Source organism: Lissotriton helveticus, chromosome 5_1 (assembly GCF_964261635.1).
Source record: "Lissotriton helveticus chromosome 5_1, aLisHel1.1, whole genome shotgun sequence".
Lineage (NCBI taxonomy): Eukaryota > Metazoa > Chordata > Amphibia > Caudata > Salamandridae > Lissotriton > Lissotriton helveticus.
The window spans coordinates 1,015,318,924-1,015,339,613 of NC_136065.1; the positions used below are offsets into that span (position 1 = coordinate 1,015,318,924).

At 42.9% G+C, this 20,690-nt stretch overlaps 1 protein-coding gene across 1 annotated transcript in view; it reads right to left on the minus strand.

Annotated features, from left to right (window-relative positions):
- BCCIP (BRCA2 and CDKN1A interacting protein) overlaps positions 1 to 20,690 on the minus strand; it is a 150,470-nt gene that overhangs the window by 58,945 nt on the left and 70,835 nt on the right. Inside the window, exon 6 of the mRNA XM_078643515.1 lies at positions 9,842 to 10,013. Within this exon, the coding sequence (XP_078499641.1) occupies positions 9,842 to 10,013 (172 nt within the window). The remainder of the gene's footprint in view (positions 1 to 9,841; positions 10,014 to 20,690) is intronic.

Consider the following 20,690-nt stretch of genomic DNA (forward strand, 5'->3'; position numbering starts at 1 on the left):
TGAAGCTGTGAGGGGGAAACGAGTGTCTGCCGAGCCTTCGTGGCCTGGGGAAGTGAGCGTTCCGCGCTGACAGCGCCTTCTGTGGAGCCAGGTGAGAGGAGAGACTGCGGGCATAGGAGCGGTGACAGGGCGGCGCCAGGCGGGAACACTAGTCCCTCGCGCCCGCGCTGCCCCGCTCCGTGACTGAGGAAGCAGAGCCGGTGACGCGAGGCCTGCGGGAGGCGGGGCCGAGAGAGGAAGTGTCTTAGAGGCGAGTCGCCTCGGTGTACAAGGGCCCTGAGACGTGTGTGGAAGCGTCAGGGAGACGCGCAGGCCCAGTGGGAGGCCGGCGGACCCCCGTGTAGCGTCTCGGCGGGAAGCGGAGAGCTGCTCTTCTGCCCTCGTTCTTTGCCGCTAAGGGAGCCCTCGCCTAGCGCTGTGTCAAGGTAGCGTGGCTGCACTGAGGGGATCGGCAGGGAAAGCAAGCCGCCCTCCAGGAGCTCCTCCTTCGATCCTTTGGTCCTCTCCTCCCCCAGCAGTACTGTTCAACGTGGAAAGGGGACCCTCAACTAAGTAAGGAGAGCGGGGGTGTGGGAAATCAGAGAGCAGGGAGCCTCTTTTACCAACAAAGAGTCCTTGAGACAGTAGGGGATTTCCTAAACCTTTTCAGTCGTCATCAGGGATTACAGGCTGACAGGAATCTAAAGAGCCTGATAAAGAGGTATCAGAGGAGTGATCCTAGCCATCCTACTGGGTGTCATCTGGGGTTGATTGCCTGGAAGAAACCTATCTCTTTTGACCTCGCCAGAATGTCCCTAAAATAACTGAGATTATTGATCTTCCCCACTTAAGCCAATGGATTTATGACTGTACCCTCTTTTACCATAAAGTGTGTGAGACAGAGGGTTATACGTGGAGGAAGTTATAGGGGATTTCTTCAGTGATCAATTGACCTGCTTCTCCCCTTTATTTGAATTGTAATGTCATGAAATTGTAGCACATAGAAGGTCTATTGTGACTCCTACTGAAATTGAAAATGTACTGAAGTGAACTGTTGATGCCAGTAATGTATTAATGTGGTAATCTGGAAAGTAATAACATCTATTCTCAAAATAAGCTGTAAAATACTAAACTGCATTTCTGAACCAGAGAACAGAATATATATTATTTTTATAAAGCAGTACTTATTTTCCTATACTTTGGTGTAGTGTTGTTTTTGTGTGCTATTGTGTGGATTTACTATTGGGTGGTTTGCAACCTTTGCACTGTGCCTCTAGAATTGCATGCCTTACCCCTAGGCCAGGCTACCCTAGGTGACCTGACATCCCAGGTTCCAACACCCCCCCCTCCCTTGGATATGCAAATCCCTCTGATCGTGACCTTGAATGCCTCCCACACCGTTTCCACACTAGCAACCGAATCCCTGTTTCTGGGGAAAAATTCTTCAATTTCCACTCCCAATTCTGTCTCAAATACTGTATCTAGTAGCATGGAGGGGAGCATCCTCCATGGAGGTCTCATACGATCATGTCCCGGTATAGCGAGGGACAGCAGCACCAGACAATGATCAGAATAGGTCCTGGGCAAATGCAAAACCGTACCCATCCCCTCACAGAGTCCTCTCGTCATAAAGCAGTAGTCTAATCTAGCCCATGTATTAGTATGTGATGTAAAGTGTGTGCCCTCCCTGCGCGCATGATGCGTGTGCCTCCAACTATCTACCAGTCCAGCTTCCTCAATAATGCCTACCAGCACGTCGCGCGCTTGCCTGTTGTATTGCCTGCAGCCGTCCGACCTATCCATACCAGGAGTCAATGTAACATTAAAGTCTCCACCCCAGATGATATGAGTGGCACCCACCCCCAAGATATGCCCCCAAAGTGTCGTGAAGAAATCCGGAGTGTCAATATTAGGAGCATAGCAACTCACTATCACAACAGTATCCGTGCTCAGCCTTCCCCACAATAGTACAAAGCGACCATTAGGGTCCAAGATCTCACCCATCAGTTGAAAAGCAATTGAAGTTTTGATCAACACAGCGGTACCCCTCGAGTACGAGGAATAAGATGAAAATTTCCTGATCGAAGCCCATTTTCTAGCAAATGTTGGATCCGATCGCGGCCTAAAATGCGTCTCTTGTAACAATACGATGTGCACATTATGCCAATCCAGATAAGCAAGTACATTTCTACCTTTCCTAGCATCATTAATGCCCCGCACATTCCATGAAAATATCGACAGTTTATTCCGAGACGCATATGCGACATCCATAATGATACACGCTCCCTCCCGCTCCAACCACCCGCCAGCCATCCCATAGCGATCCTTCCAATGGACATGCAATTTCCTGTGTAACCATTGTTCATAGTAACCAACCTCCTCAAACACACCCCTTATCCCTCGCCTCTCCCCACCAAGGTCAAACAGCCCTCCGAACACCCCCCTCCCCCAACCAAGCAGTATTCTACGACCACAATCCTCATCCTATCCCAACAACCTCTAAACAGCAATATCGCATTCCTCCCCAGCCCACCCTCCTCCTACTGAAGCAACCCCAATTCTCCAGCATTCCATCCCCCCACCTCCCTCAGCACCGCTAGCAAACCCCCAATTAGCTGCAGTGTAACAAACAATGTCAGTGGGGCACACCCTGGTGGGGCCATCTAAGGTGCGCACTTCACAACCCCCTTCGCCCCGCCCATCGATCCGAACCTCCCCACGGAGGACTCCTCGAGGGAAGGGGGGTGTCGCCTGGCATACATTACCACCCTTAGTCCCAACGCCGACGTCAACAGTCTCCGGTATCCATAATAGCAGTGCTTATTCAGAGTCCCCAATGTAGCAGCACAGCTAAAGGTGTTCAACATGTCCCAAACTTGGTACCTTGCAGTCAGCAATAAATCTCAGCAACATCCAATATAAGTTCAGTCCCCTTCTTCCTCCGCTTCTTCTTCTGCTGGACGCTTTCCACGCTCTCTCCTCAGTGTTTTCAGGAAATCCTCAACCTGTTGTGGATTCATAAAAAAGGGTTGTTTCGCCTGATGCGCAATTCTGAGCTTCGCAGGGTACAGTAAAGCATAATCAATTTGCAGTGTTCTCAATTTTCTCTTCACATCCAGAAACTTCCGTCTTTGGTCTTGCACCATTTGCGTGAAGTCCGGGTATAAAGTAAAATTCACTCCGTCACACGTCAGCTGTTTTGTGTTCCTTGCAGCCCTTAGTGCAGTATCCCGGTCTCTATAATTCAGGAGCCGTGCTATGATCGGTCTTGGCGGTGCACCCGGTTTTGGCTGAGGTCCTAGAGAGCGGTGCGCCCCATCAACAATGAATTGCTGCGAAAAGGCCTCCTCCCCCACTGCTGTTTTCAGAATCCTCTCCACATAGACCTCCATCCTCCCAGTGTTTGTGGATTCCGGCACACCAACCACGCGTATATTATTGCGACGGCTGCGCGCTTCTAACTCCTCGTTCTTTGCTGCTATTACCCGAAGTATGTTGTCCATTCTTGCCAGTCTGGCAGCATGAGACGCCGTGGCATCATCATTGTCCGAAATCCTCCTCTCCGCCTCTGTGATGCGTTCCTCATGAACGTCCATCTTTTGTGCAATAGCGTCCATTCTGGAGGATAGCCGATCCACCTTGTCCACCACCGTCGGGAATCCCTGCTTCATTTCCTGCAGTAAAAGGTGCATATCCGGCGCAGCTATGTCGCGGCTAGTCCCAGCTGTGGATCCGCTTTGTGGGCCTCCAGCGTCAGATTCCAACCTCGTATTTTTCTTCGACGACTGGGCAGAGTCTAAGGATAATTTCGGCTGCCTAGTATCCTGTCGTCCCATGGTAGCGGCTTTAACTGACTTGACTCTGGTTGCAGAGGTCCCCTTACCCCTCCGCCACAAGGCGATCCAGAGGCCTCCGTCATGAACTGGTACAGTGGCAGTGATCAGGCCCCCACTCCAACTTCGATTCCACCAAGTGGAGCTGTGGTTCTTAGCAATAGTCTCCCCACCTCCAGCATATATGTCCGCAGGTTCACTGTGCCCTCTTGTACGTTCAGTCCTTTGATGTTGTAGACAGTATTTAAGGGTATGCCTGACTTAGTCCTCCAAGGCTACAGCGCTAAGGGCCCGGTGGTGGCCTTTCGGAATCACTCAGTCTCCCTTCTCCCTCACCGGTATAGTACAGCGTCTAATGGGATTAGAGTAATCCACTAATTGCACCCACAAGACCACAGTTACCTCCGGCAGAGTCAAAACAGCACAAACTTTTTTCTCCGCGGAGCGGGAGTCCCAGGCGCCTCACACGTCTCTTCGATACTTCAGTGGCTAGTTGTGGCACCGCGTGATTTCCAATCCCTATGGACTGGCCGGTAACGTTTCTTACTGTGAGCTCATTACCATCGGTCCACTGATCAGTTTGAGCCGAACATGACGTGCCCCTTATTTTCCACTCTGTACATGGCCTATGGTATAGCGCTCACTGTCTGCACCCATGCACAGCTGGCCGCCGCACGAATCCCAGGCACGGCCCTCCAAGCTCACCGGGGAGTACTACAGACGTTATCTCCCACGTCTCGCCCAGACTCGCTTTTGGCTCCAAGGCATCCGCACCAGCGCCGACCCATACAGTGCACGGTGTAGCAGCACGCTTCGCCCCCTTCAATGGAGGGGTGGGGGGTGGGCAGGAGGATAGAGTCAGAGAGAGTACTTGTCGAGGTGCACCACCTCCTATAGTCTCAGCCAGCCCGTTACCTCTTCGCACCACTATCCATTCCGTGTAGAACTCAGATCACCGCAAGTCCACGCAGTATCGCCTCTGCCCTGTGGTAGTCTGCCAATTCGGACATCGGTGTGCACAGCACCTCTCCTCGGCGTCTTGAGCAGCAGTTAGGCACGGCGGTTCCCTCTCCCTCAGGCCGGGGCCTATAGACCTCGTGGGCTCACCGGTGTTGCGTAGCCTCGGCGCCCAGGTACGCGCAATGTAGGCTCCGTTACAGCAGTCGGTCGGATATTCCCACGGTGATATCTCCGCAAGTACTGGTCCGAATCACTTCAAATTTTCAGCGAGTGTCACATCGGGGGTTCTCTGCAAGCACACCAAATTTCATCGGTGTCGGAGGTGATTTAGCAAGGATAAACGCAGGATATCGGCACAGGCTGCAGGAGCCTCACACAAGTGCGGCCATGCTGCTCGTGCGCCCTCTAGCACCCCGACTCCCCAGATGTCTAGTTTTAAGAAATGTCTGCATGTGGTAGGTTTCATTAGGTACTGGCTGAGCTAGGGCCCAAAATCTATAGCTACCCAAGCAGTAAAAAAAAAAAAGGGTTGGTTTTGAGGGCCCAAGCAGTAAAAAAAAAAAAGGGTTGGTTTTGAGGGAAAACATATTTTCTGTCCATGCTGCATTTTGGGCCTTTTCTAGTCCTGAGTTCAAGGCCCATCTACACAAGTGAGGTACCATTTTTATCTGGCGATGTGAGGGAGCACTGGGTAATAGGAATTGTGTGGGTCTCTGCCAGTTCTGGACGTTTAAGTCACAGAAATGCAAAGAAAATGCTAATTTTTCGATAATGTTGAAGGTTTCCAAAGACTTCTGTGTAAGATAGCCTGGTGAGAACCACACAAGTCACATCACACTTGAGTCCCAGGTGTGTAGTTTTCAGAAATGCATGGGTTTGGTAGGTTTCCCCGGGTGCCAACTGAGCTAGGGCCCAAAATCCACAGCAACCAAAATTGCAAAAAAAGGGTCAATTTTCAGGGGGAAATATTTGATCTGTTCATGTTTGCATTTTGGACCCTTTGCGGTCACAGGTGCCAGTCCCACTTACACAACGGAAACACCATTTTTATCTGGAAACATGGGGAATGCTGGGTGATGGAAAATGTGTGGCTCCCTACAAATTCCAGAAGTATCTCACAGAAATGTGAGAAAAATCAGTGTTTTTAACCAAAGTTTGAGATTTGCAAGGGCTTCTGGTTAAGAAAAGGTTGCAAGAGCTATACAAGTCATGCCACCCTGGACACCCCTGCAGGTCTAGTTTTCAGAATGTCTGGAATGGTAGAGGTTCATGGGTCGCAGGTGAGCTTGGGCCCAAAATCCACAGCTTGACATAGTATGAGGAAAAAAACGTGGATTATGCTGCGTGAAAAAGGATGTCTCACGGTCATGTTTAGTGTTGCAGGCACTAGGCCCTGCCACACAAGTGGGGGTAAACTTTTTAGAGAGAGACATGTGGAAAAACAGAAAAGTAGGGCATTTACTATTACCAGTTGGGTTGCTCTGCATTTGTAGCTTCCAAATATAAGCCAGTGTGAAAGAAAGAAAACATTTTGCAAAAGGTCCCATGAATAGCATGATAGTATGGGTAACCCCATATTCAGAGGCGACTAATCACTTTTCCTAAACTCAGCATCTTGTGCACATTCCAGAAATACCAAGCTTTCCTTCATACCTATTTTTCATTCGTTATATTTTACTATATGAATTGCTGTATATTCTTTGCATAATGAAAAACCACTGAAAGATGCAGCTCAGTTTGATGGTTTTGGGTATCTCATGTTTTGGGGAACCTACAAACCATATATATATATATATATATATATATATATATATATATATATATATATATATATATATATATATATATATATATATATATATATATATATATATATATATATATATATATATATATATATATATATATATATATATATATATATATATATATATATATATATATATATATATATATATATATATATATATATATATATATATATATATATATATATATATATATATATATATATATATATATATATATATATATATATATATATATATATATATATATATATATATATATATATATATATATATATATATATATATATATATATATATATATATATATATATATATATATATATATATATATATATATATATATATATATATATATATATATATATATATATATATATATATATATATATATATATATATATATATATATATATATATATATATATATATATATATATATATATATATATATATATATATATATATATATATATATATATATATATATATATATATATATATATATATATATATATATATATATATATATATATATATATATATTGCATTGACCTTAAAGATCTGTTGTAGTTAATTGCATATCGCTTTTATAAATCATAAATTGTGGCAACAAGTTACAGAAGAAAGTGTCGTAATAGTTATGTTTTTTCCTACTCTTTTTCACAATTTTCCATTATTTACAGTTAGTTTCTTTGGGAAACCTTTGAGGGATCTACACAACAGACTGTTGCTGAATTCAGTATACTTTCTACTTTTCAAAAATGTATAGTTTTCTTGGATTAGCTTTGGGTTTCACATCTGTTTTCACCACAAACTACAAGTAGGTAGAAACGACAAAAAATTTGGAAAAATTGACCAGGTCTAAGAAAAATGCAAAAACTGTGGTAAAATTTGATTTATTTGGGCATAACTGTGCTGGTTTCTGAAAGCTTGTACAGTTAACCTTTTGTTGATGATATTTTTGGAGCAACAGAAATCAGCTTTCTTGCACAGCACTTTTCCCACCCATTTTTTGCAAACCAAACCCAAAAAATGCATCTACATTTTGGCTATTTTTCGATCCCCTCCAGGGGAATCCACAAACCCTGGGTACCTTTATAATGTTAGGATGTTGGAAGGGAACGACGTAAATTGGAGGTCGATACCTTATGTGGAAAGAAGTTATTAAGGTGCAAGTGCAAAGCACCCCAAATAGCAAAAATAAAAAGGGCTTAGCATTCTAAGGGTAAAAGGCCTACCAGTTAAGAGGTAAACAAGCGTCTAAAAAGCAACATTTTTCAAAAAACAAATTTCGGTTTCCTCTTCATATTTGGAACATAAAATGGAAATGTGTTTAACTGTCTTAAAAACTGAAGGATGAAATTACTCGATATTGAGAGTTCCCTTCACAATTTTGTACGGATTCTCACCGTTTCCGAGCAGTGGGACTGTAGGAGGTGGAGCACTACAGTTTAACACTATTGAAACTGACGCCAGTGCAGTTGTACTAGGGCCAGCACAGCTCCTTCATTGTTTGTAGTTGTATCTATAGTTGATCTTCAAATCAAAAGTAGTTTTCTGTCAAGGTCAGCATTGCCCTTTGGATGACGAAGGTGACTGGTGTAATTTGGTATTCAGAGGTCTCCTATAGAAGTTGTTCTATTACTCAGGGAGCCTCCAGTTGGAGTGTACACGTGTAAAGCGACTCAACCTCCAGACTAATCAGCGTATGACCAGATGGATCGTAGACAAGTTTATCTAGGAGGCACAGGATATCTTTGGTATTGTTAAGGTGTGAAGCATTTTTAGAACCAAAGGACAGAAAATGGTAGTCTTAAAATGGGGAGAGTGGTATAGGGGCAGAACCAATCGCAGAGATGGTTGGTTGCCCAGCAGGTCTTTGGAAGTAAATAAAAGTATGGAGTCTTGGGGTTGTCCATTTAAGGAAGTCATGGCCCTGTTTGATAATCCAGGCATGTTTCAAGGCTTCTTCAGTCGTCCTTTTTTTTTTATAGAACTTTGAATGTGATTATTTGGATTCCTCTGAATTGAGAAATAGAAAGTTCTGTGCTTGAGTTGTCTCAAGTATTCTCTTCTGTAAATCATCTATGCCTAAAAGCACAATTGCCCCACCTTTGTCTGCTGGTTTAATGGTCAGCGTAAGTTCATTGCCTAATAATTGTGCAGACTGTAGTTCGTCATTAGATAGACGGAAGAATGGAAGAGGATGTTCCTTGTACTCATTCTACAGGTCTCGAATGATGGTCCCTTTTCTCCACTACCAAGATAGCAATCCTTACAATTAACGGTCTCCAAGTAAGATACAATGTATATACGTGCCTTTCTCATCATAGTGCTGTGTGCTCAATACACATTTTCACGTTTCACACATGGATACATTGCTTTTGAGATTCCTATTAAACTAAGGGTGATGTATCCCACTTCATTACAAAAGGGCTGCCAGATTTAGGACTTTCAGATCATTAGACATTGAACCCTTTAGGGAAACACCTGAAACACTTTGAAAGTTTTTTTATGCAGGCTCTAATTTTCTATACTCTTCATTTTCTGAGCAGGAGAGTGCAATCTTGTCCTGACGAATGCCACATACACCTCATTTGAGGGCTTCAATGGCAGAAACATTTTGACCTCTGCTAGTGGGTCTAATTAACATAAACCACAATTGTAATCCTTTCTTTAGGGACACAATAAAATGTACACCTACCACCAATGAGGTGGTTTTATCGCTTCCAAGTACCCTCTGCATAGCTACTTTCACATCTAGTGACAAAGTCATGTGGCCTTACCTCAACCAGCTATAATTTTAAAACACCATCTGGCGCTCCCTGACAATATAGCAGGTTGTAGCTCTCAGTTTGATCTAAATGATCAGTGCCAAGATGGGGTAGAGGATGAAGCATGACACCCATCAAGTGGGCGACAGCCTTTCATTCTAAACTGGAGAGTACCTTGGACTTTCTATTTCTGTTACCCCCACGGTTGTCAGTGCTGTAGTGTTGGCAAGATGATTTATAATGGAGGGTGTACTGACTAAACTTTGGCCCCTCTGGACCTTTGTGCGATTGAATACAGTGCATTTTAGACAACAAGGATAAACTAAAAGCACACAATTAAAAGAAACTTTCAAAAAATTGTTTGAGCCACAGAGCTGTTCCAGAGGAAAGAGGAGATCAATCTAGCTCAAGTCATACTTAAGCTACATTTCCTTTCCAAGAGTGACCTTTTTCTGGGATTTTGAAAATAAAATATGTATTTTACCTCATAAAAGAATTCATCCTCGGCATTCGCAAACATCAGTTCATCTTTTGGTTGTTGTCCAGCTGGGTTTCTGGAAATCTTTGCAGCTTCTTTAAAGGTCTTGCTGATCATCAGATAATAGTAGCATTTCCCACATGGCTTATTGGTTCTTTGTGTCTCTGCCAGTTCTTTCCTGATGAGCAGAAAAAGCGATAACCCTTTTTACATAACCTTCAAGGCTGAACAATGATGAATAACATTAAACAGTGCACAGACACATAAAACCTACTTGTGACAAAAACATGACATTTCACGTGTTGATAATGCTACCTGCCTTAAACAGCATCTGCTGTAAAACCACTGACTCGCCTTTCAAGCAACGGCAGGCAATTTTGAGTGATGCATTTAAAGTTCATCTTTTGCCTTGCAGCAAACTTGAAAATGTGATGATGAAATGACAGAGATTGGAAAGCGTTGCTGCTCAACGAGAATCTGAGTTGCAATTTAGTTAATATGCAGCCACGAGATTTAGCCTTGGGGTGAGTGCAGTTTCTCACTTCCTTAGCAGGATAACAAACAGTGCAACAAATTAAACATAGGTGCACTACAGCAACGAAGCAACACAAAATGAAGTCACTAGGCCTCGGGGGTTGGGAGCAGACCAATTGGCTTTGCCAATGCCTTGCTTTTTTTTTAGCTGGGTGCCGTGATTGTGCACACACTTAAAGCTTAAGAAATAACATTCTACAATGGGGGTGCAGATGAGCAACCAAGGTCAGCCACTGTGGAATAGTTTGTAAACCAAAGATGGCTACCCAGTGAACAGTGAGGATGCTTGGATGGGGCATGCTGGCACTGGGAGGTGAGGAGTAATGAGTGCGAGGGACAGCAAAGGGGGATAGCAAAGAGAACAGGATGAGAGAGCGGATGAGAAAATAGTCCCACATGGACTGCAAGCTCACGACGTCAGCAGTGGCAGGAAAAAACTCATCTAATCAAAACATGGTGAGGTCGAAATTTTCCATGAATGGAACAAAGACAAGTCTAGGGAGGGAAACCATTGAATCTGGAGTAAAGACTGAAATAAAGAACAAAGCTGAAAAGGCTTGAAGAAGGTAAAACATGTATATGATTATTGGAGCATCGTCATACTACTGGCAGTAAAAGCAGGAACACAGCAACTGCCTTCTGTTCACACAGTAACATTCTTCCCACTACCATATTCCAATTCCAGCATGTAAATGTAAATGTAATTTGTACTTGTAAAGCGCACTAATATCCATGGGTGTCCTGGCGCAGTAACGCATACCGCTGTGGAACCCTTCCTGGTTTTTCCCTGTGAAATGTCCACTCCTGGGCACCCCCAAGGTGAAGCCAGGCATCCCAGCGCTGTTGGGGCCGTTATGGAGATTAAGCAACCCCCCACAGCAGTCGTGAACTTGTGATGCCCTGGTGGCAGTGCATTCAAGTAAAATACGGAGCGGCTACTTCAAAACCACTCAATTTTTCACTGTGCGGGCGGCAACCCACCTGCACTTTAAAGATGGATTATGGATCCCTTTGCAGGCTGGTGCAGTGAGAGACTAAACCCGCCTGCAAGGCGATGTCTGGGGGGTCCATGGGGACCCCCTTTACCCATTCTAAGGGGCTGCCATCAGGGGACGCACTGAAAGGGTGCCACATTTTTGTGGCGCACTTTCAGTGCACCTCCTGACAGTTTTCTTTGCCTCTGCGCCTGTCTCTATAACATGCCGCGGTTGCAGAGGCAAAGAGAGTTCTTCATTTGCATAGGGCCATGCCCTCATGCAAATGAGGGAACGCCCTCTTGAGATAGCGTTGGCGCTCCATGTGCACCAGCGCTATCAATATTACAGAAGGGGCCACACAAGCATCTACGACCCCTTCTGTAATACCAAAGTGTCCCAGAAGTGCACATGCCAGTTGGGCTTCCAGGGTGCGTTCTGTAGCACGGCCCCTGGCCCCATCTAACACGGGAAATGTCCGGCTTTCCTGAGGTGCCACAGCATTGTTGCTGGAACAAGGTGCAATACCACAATAACCCTGCAAGAGTTGTAGTCTTTGCTTTACCATTTAATTCAAATTGCCTCCTGCATCACTTCACCTTGCTTGTCCTCTAGGGTCTCAGGAACGCCCATCGCTGAGCTTAGAGAGCTGGCCTCTCTAGAAGAGTTCCAAGTCCAAAGACAAATGAATCATTTAGAATCTGATCAACAGGTTAACTGGAACAGGCACCAAAACCCTCCTATAGAATAATATGCATTTTAAAGGTTTTTTTATTTGATGAAATGCTTATGGTTAAAACAGATTGAGGAAAGTAGATAAGGGGTATCAAGTAATGATTTGTTGGCATACAAATAATGATAAACTATAAACGCGACATTGTCTACAGAATACAAAATTGCTGCTCATTCATTAAATTGAAAAAGACTTCTCTTTTAGGGGTTAGCAGATTGCATCTGACAGGCATATAGATGTATGTTTATTAAAGGTGGCAGAAATTAAGAGGGAGCATAGCACGAAACAGACAAAGGTTTATTTCTTGATAAAAAAGTATTTTGTTTGAAAAATTTCGAGTGAGAAAAGGACTGTGCCACCCTTTTGATCGAAGAATGGCGATTTGTTAGGCTAAGTATTTGGGGTTTTTATAGCACGCTAATCATGTGTGCAGGTATCCAGGTGCTTTGTAGCAGGTGTGTGAGGCCAGCCCTGGAAGCTTACTCGAAAAGCCAGGCCTTCAGCTTCTTGCAAAAGTCAATAAGGGAGGAGGCGACCCTGATGTGGTTGTGGGAGGTAGTTCCAGACATTATGAACAAGGTACGAGAAGGCATGCCCTCCCCCCCCCCACCCCTACTGCTCTGCTTTTGTGTATGCATTGCGTTTGTGCTAGTACAAGACCGGCAGAGTCGGTGTCTGGAAGGTTGGTGGAAGTGAATGCGGTTATTCAGGCAGGCAGAGCCAGTGTTGTGGAGAGCTTCATAGGTGTGGGTGAGGACTTTATAAAGTGTGCACACTTGCCTTTTCGGAGCCTGTGGAGTTCTCGAAAGTGTGGTGTAATATGAGCTTGGGGTGGGAGGTTGAGGATTAGTCTGACTACTGCGCTTTGGACAGGCTGCAGTAATCTTGTGAGCTGGCTGTTAATCCAGAGTACAGGGCGTTTCCATAGTCCAGTCTGCTGGTGATAAGGGCTTGGGTAATCATTTTCCTGGTATGGTCTGGTAGTCACTTGAAGATTTTCTTCAACATTCTTAGTGTGTTGAAGCAGGCATCGAACACTGCAATGAATTGGGCAGTCATGTCCAGTTTGTTGTCCATGATGATTCAGAGGTATATCACTTGCAAGAAGAGCATGGGGGTGGGTCTAATATGTGTGGGCCACCAGTTGGAGATCTTCCTGCAGACTACCACCTCCGTTTTATCCCAGTTCAATTTGAGGCTATTAACTACTCTCTATTCTCTCCTATTTGGCAGGAGCCAATAAGGAAAAAAATGATTTTGTCATGCACCATTTCAAAGAAAGCAACTTCTTCAAATTAGCATGTTCTATTTGTCAAGTACAAGTTTATCAAAGACTTATCTCCATTCCAACCTGGTTCGGAAATCATATTTCCCTTTGTAAATGAAATATCTCTATTTAGCGACCTAAGCTGCTGAATGGGATTTTGGAATCCTACACACAAACTTGCCCCTAGATGCATTAAGCATCCATTTTGCGATTCCTTATTCGTGAAAAATAAGGATTCGCTAATAAGGAATAGAAAAATGCTATGCATGTGGAATTCGCTTAAAAAATATCGATTTCTTAAAACTCCTTAATTGCGAGTCGCAAATTGCGAGTCGCAATTAAGGAATACCTCCCCATTCATTCCTATGGGCCTAGAGGCCCATAGGAATGAATGGGAAGACAATCTCAATTTGCGATTCTCAATTAGAGAATCGCAAATTAAGATTGCAATTTCAAGGGTGCCAGGGTGTCAAGAGGACACCCTGTTGCACCCCTCAAATCTGCATATGGGTACATCTTTCTCACACACATACCCTAAGGGCATGTTTGTGTGTAAAATAGAACTTTGAAAAATGCACTTTAGTGCATTTTTCAAAGTTTTTGTAAATTAACATGAAGTTCAACTTCATGGTAATTTGCTCCCCCTATTAGCGAAATCGCTAATTTTTTAAACTTTAATGCATTGCATTTAAGGAATCTCAATTTGAGATTCCTTAAATGCAATAGCAATTTAAGTAATCGCAATTTTGCGATTTCTTAAATTGCGATTTTTGCATTTGGGATGATGCATCCCAAATGCAAAAATACCGGTCGCGAAGGGGCAGATTCTGAGAATCTGCCCCTTTGCGAGCGGTTTTTAGCTTGATGCATCTGGGCCTTGGGGAATGACGTCTAACAATACTTGCCACGAACTGTCGACCCATAGCTGTTGCAGTCAGTTGCATAGGGAGGCAAGACCATGATTTGGAGGGGAGAGAGGGAACGGTGAAGGGGTAGAGAACTATTATTCCTATTCACTGGTAGACATTTATAGTGCTGTAGGTGTACCCAGTGGTTAATTTGTAAAATAATAAGTGCTGGGGCTCTCGTCAGGAGGCAGTTTCTACCAGTCCATTTCTTCTGTTAGAGATGCCTGAAACAGACCATGAAACCCTACAAGTGGGGAGAGGATGTGGTGATATTGCCCGAGCTGCAGAGCTGGAGAAATGGGCTTTGTTTTTTTGTGGATGCGTATCAGAAGGCACTCTGCATGTTCAGGTTAATTTTCGATCAATACAACATGACTATACAGCATTAGGAAACTTCGATCACACCCTAGGAAAGGTTTTATTTGTAAACAGGTTTCCAATGTACTCGAATTCACAACATCAACACTCGTTTTAAATATCAGTCACTGTTTCATGTGTACTGTAATGTGTTTTATGTTTCATGGGTTTCAATTTGAAGGCGTCTGTTACCGAACCAGTTTCAGGTGTCCATGTCTCGGCGCGCAGGCAAAATTTCTGTGTGATTTCGAATTGCTCCAGGGAAGCTATTTTGGCATCATAGGATATAATTTTTAGTATAATCTTTTCCATTTCAGGGAACTAGGTTTAAGTCTCGGAGTCGACAACATTTTGTTATTCTCGGTGAATCACTATATCTCCCTGTGCCTAGTGAAAATGAATGCGTCCTTCCTTAATTGATGCTCAAGCACCGGTGTGGATGATTAAGTGCCGGTGCTGAGCACCAGAAAGCACCACTCAAATTAAGCAGTGTGTATGTCTGTGTGTCTGCTCATGAAGATCATTCAATGGACCACACTGCTTTCTCCGTGTTTACTTTGCCTGAACTGGTTCTCTTGATCCTCAACCATCCAGAAGTCTGTATTGTGGCATGGCTCAAGAGATCCATTCAGGCACCTGCTATCAGCCCTCCTGGATCCTCATATCAGGCATTACCCCAAATGTCAAACCACTGCCACAGTATTCAGAGTGCCACATACCTCCTTTCCTGGAAAAGATTCAACTTTGAAATATAGACTGCCCACCCCAAAGAAGAAAGCAAAAAAACGTACAACTTAAAATCTTTTTTTCCCATCTTCTACCCCCCATGCGTATTGAGGACTCGCTTTCCCTTCTACAGAGTCATATCCTACTAGCCTCCCTATACTACCCAATACAGGCATGTGACATTCACTAAAGCAGTCGCCTGTAAGTCAGAGCTGCTCAATCAAAAAACAGACAACCTAAATAGGTCCTTGTGGTCCAAGAACCACATCTGCAATGCCGGTATCTACTATGGATTGACTGCTCGCACAACCCTGAAAGATCTTTCAGACCATGGTGCTGCACCTGGAAACAGAGGTCTCTTCTCTGCATGCCATATCCCATTTCAAAATGAAGCACCTGGCCTTCTTGGTAAACAATCTGTGGGCACAGAATTAACAGGAAGAGACCACATGCAAATAACCCTGCCAGCAGATGTAGTCTCAGAAGATAAGCCTGGTAGAGCAGACTTCCTCACAGAGGTCTTGCATTCGAGATGTGCCAAAAAGACCCCGTTAAGTGCAGTCAGTTAAAGAAAGGCACGAAAAAAAACTGCGTTTTTAAAGTAACTCATGGAAACAAACACAAACTCGTTCAAAAGATTAAAGTGTAGATTGCACTTGTAAACAGTCCGTAGAAAAGCAGCGAGTGGAGAGATTTAAAAAAAAAAAGAAAAAAAAAAAAGATGGAGCCGATAATGGGAATGAAGCCAGGGGCACTGTGAGCCTGATGGTCTTCCATTTTAAATACACATGATGCAAATGGAAAATGTATTATTATTAATTTGCAGCTCGAAAACAGTCTGATTAGCATTTTAAAAATCACTTAATTCCAGCAACCCAGGAGATTAACTTTAAGTTGGTGTTCGTGTCAAAACCAAACACGCGCATCTTCTGTTCTCGCCGACTTCCAATGAAAAGCTACAGACACGGGGTAGCTCATTACTGCCTTAAAAAGGTCAGAAGCAAGTCAAGACTTGGTGAATGAGTGCATGCAGGAGCCCAGCATACACAGCAAATTAAGACAGGACCAGCTGAGATTAGGACACAAAGTGATAAAGAAATAAATGAATCGGAACCAACATGAGATATGATGACAGGCAGGGAGAATGAAAGAAGCACACAGAGAAGACCCCGACAAACTGACAGTCGAGGTGACGTTCACTGGCTCAATCAGAAGGGCAGCACAGCCACGGGCAGGTTCCGCGTACTCAACGCTGCACTTAGATTTGATGTGGGTAAACCATTCAGAATTAAAATAGGTTCTCCCTCAAAAGATATTCAATTATTCTTTATGATAACGTGGAGTTTTTTTTTCTTCCTTAAGAGATGTTGAACGCCGCGTTTATCTAATTACTCCATAAAGGACACTTGGAAGAATCCACATAATTAGTTTGAGAATTAGCTCAAATATAAACTTTTGTAATATTTTCTCTCCAGTACGTGTGCACATTGCAAATTATACAAAGGCAATTACTGCTGTTTCAGGCACAAAAGGCTCAGACAGCATAAGCTCAAACTCAAGACTACAGCCACTAATTCACGTCCTGTCAAAATTGGCCAATGTGATTAATACAGAAAAAAAAGTTTTAATATTGATAAATTGGTAGGAACCCTCGGTTCATGCTACAAAAAACTTCCGAAGAGGACTCTAGATTTTATAAATGTATGAGGTAGATATTTTGGTGCCCGAAGCCTTAAAATCCAGAACACTTCCAAAAGTAGACACGACAGAACTACCCCTTGCTACATACTCTACGTCTACTCAATCATCAACTAAGGTAAATTCCATACAACATAGGGGTTACACCCATTTTCCTATGTTTTCGCGAACATGTTGTGAGGGTGGCGTTGACGTCTTCCCTTCTCTTTTGTTCTCACTACACAGGGACTTCATCAAGGTCCTGGAAGATGAGGGGCGCGAACGGCTGGCCAGACAAATCGAGAGGTGCAACACACATTCACTGATTCAAATAGATGGGAGGAGGGTCTTGGGTGGGAGTACGGGGGAGCGAGCTGTAATGTGTATAGGTGTTATGACTGCATCTTGTTGTTACTGTTTCTCCGTTGCAAATGTTGTGGTTACAACCGAGTAAGGTTTATATGAACTGGCAGTTCAAGTGGAGAGATGGCGCAAAGACTCACACGTACTGCGGACATGCATGAACGGCTGGTGTTCAGACACTCCCTGCATATGTCATACCGAACTAACGCCTTTGTAGCGATTGATGTCGCCAGTGCGCTGGCAATGAAGTATTGGGGTGCTTGCAACTGTAATTGTAAATGCTGTCTAAAAAACGTCCACTGCGATCTTTGGAATTGTTTATCACAAAATGCCAATAAAAAGAGTTGACAAAAAAAAAATCAAGGTCCTGTAAGATGTTACATGCCATTTTACAGTTTAGAAAAATATTCAGTAAATTAGGTCAGTCTTCTCAAGTTAATATATTTGAATGGGTTTAGGAGTCATCGATTCGGTTCTAACCACAAGGATTACGGTTTGTATTCACGACCAAACCAACATCTGTCTATTTGCATTTGACATTTAGACCTGACGATTTTGCCTAGATTAGAATATAACCTACTTTTAGTTTTATGTATGGGGCTGGTGCTACCCACTCCCCACAACATATGTAGGATGCTATCTGTACGAATAGACTCGATATGCAATATTAGGCACATGGTTTTTCATGACTTTTTTGCATCTACTTTTTTAGCACTTTTTGGAGTCCCTCGTTCTTTGGACTTGAATTGAAGGACGTGCTATGCAAGACTGAGTTTGTCTTTTCTCGCTGTAACAGGACGAGTTTAATTCCAGTTTGTAAGTGTTTCTCCTCAGTTTTTCAGGACCTCAAGGTTTTGGCCATAGGGACACTGCATTTTACTCACTTGTTTTATTTCTCTCTTTGTTTCTATATGAAGCAGCCAAGACTTAACGCAAGGAAGCAACATTAATGGCTTTCTTACACAGTATACTTGTCACATCTATCTATTGCGACTGACAACCTTGGAAGCTTTTTTGGAGGTTAGACAACCTATTTACATTATCTCGTGTTCTATTTTCACATTTGGTGTCACATTTCTTTACTAATTTTTTTCAAAACACTTTATCTGGAATAATACAAGCAAGGGCTCTATTGCACTTTTTTTGCATGCCTATGACTCTATACTACATGTGGAATACACCTATGGCGACTATGGCTCATTCTCCTAATATCTGGTCTTTCCTTCCTTTGGCTTTCTTGTGGACGTTCATTTCTGACACTTGTCACGACCGATACTCACCTTCTATTTCACAATTTATATCCTTGACAGTCATCTGTTCCTCAATATATGTCCTTTACTGTTATACAGCCTTGAAAAAGTCACTGAGTGACGAAACACGTGTCAGCTGTTACCAACACACAGAAAATTGGACGGACTTAGCCTGTTCATCACTACATTAATGCTGCCATCACTGTTTTGAAAACTGGATTGACGCAACTTGTTTATCAATGTATTGAAAATTCAAAAGATGGAACCTTTGAAAAGAGAAGTTAATTGAGAATCTTTAAATTACACTTCTTTTGTAATAAAGAAAACTTCTAATTTCAAAACATTTCTTTTAGGACAGACTATTATCTATTTAGTTTATACTTTAACGTGGAGGGCCAGGGTATTCCTTTTGGACATATTTGCACATTGGGCTTCGTCCCATGTGCACTCTCACCTTGTGTAGTAGAGTGTGGAATTACTCTTGTGCCAACATTTTTCTCACTAACTTGTTGTATATACTTAAGGTGTGTATTACAAGCCCACTATATTGTGTTTCTTAAATAAGAACAGCGGTTTCTTTTCCACTACTACCCTCTCTTTTTTCACTTTCTATAGTGGACCGTGAACAACGTAAAATGATCTCTCAATTTGAAACAGAATTTACACCAATTAACTGTGACATACAAGCATTTGGAGCATAAAACTAATACTATGCGGGGCTAAATATGTGTTGGCTATAAATTAATGTGATTTGGCAAAATATAATGATATGGCTTTTGTTCACAGATAAGCCACACAAGCAATGCTTAAAAATGTACTTTGTGAACAATTGTTGGAGGTGTGTTTTCTGGAATTCTCTGTAAATCGTAAAAATAGATCCTTAAAACAAAAGTATTTACGGATGGATTTATAAAATATTGTAAATGTGAAAATATGTACTTTTGTGAATCACTAATTATTGGTCTAGACGAACGAGAGAGTTTTTGACCCTATCTTTGCCCTATGTCAACTTCTTCCACTACATTATGTTTCCTGTCTCTTTATCTCACTCGCACAAGTTCCTTGTCATCCCTGCGGTCTCAATTTGAAGCGGTTTTTATAACTTTTCCTTCCTGCTTCTTCCTCCATTATTGGACTTTCTCTATCTTGCTCAAAGTCTGATGATGGAAAATTACTCCTGGTACCCAAATATGATTACTGGTACCCACCACCTGAAACCACTGGCACAAATTAGGCAATGCCACAGCCATAAGGTTAACTCAAAGCCTGGATCTAGGTTCATGACATTGTACGGTTGCTATAGCAGTGTACAGCTGTCATGGGGAATACTGGCTGATAACTTTCGGAACAGAAAACATCTACTTGGTCAGTTTAATTCGTCCACAGATTTCCTTGAAAAACAGGCGATCCACTGCATGCAGAAAAGGATGAGCTCAAATAATGTTTGTGTTTAGATTAGAATGTGCTGCTAAATTGGCTGTCTTAAAAGTTAACCTCCAGCAGTTAATTTGAGCAAGTGGTGTCTGGTGCTCGTCCCCAGGACGTATTTGTCAACAACGGCACATATGACAGTCTGCCATGTGGTGGTACTGACTGTCTGATTTGAAGATGAACACAATAATAAGTGTTTGGTAATTCAATATACATTAAAATGACTAATAACTGCTGCCCAAGCCATTCTTATAGCTTTGGGGGTCTGAAAAAGTCCCAATTGTCACACATGTAGGAGCATGATGGCAAACAGTTGTGTTGGTACTGTCACTGGCAGGGGAAATATGTGATGCAAGCTGCAGTGAACGCCTGATGAGGGCCATAGCACCCATTTATTTTTTACAAATTAAGCACTGCCTGGGCCGCCTCTATAGCGCTTCTGAACTGAAGATGATAGTCAATCATGCAAAGTGGCTAGGGCTTGGGCCTCTACGATGTAGCTAAAAAGACAAAGCTCCCTGACATGCTATGCTGGACAAGTAAACAAGCATTTTCAATGCAATAGGTCAAATAGTTTCTTACCTGTCGGTGTAGTTTTGCAGCTTGAAGATCTTTCTGGATTCACTATGCTGTGC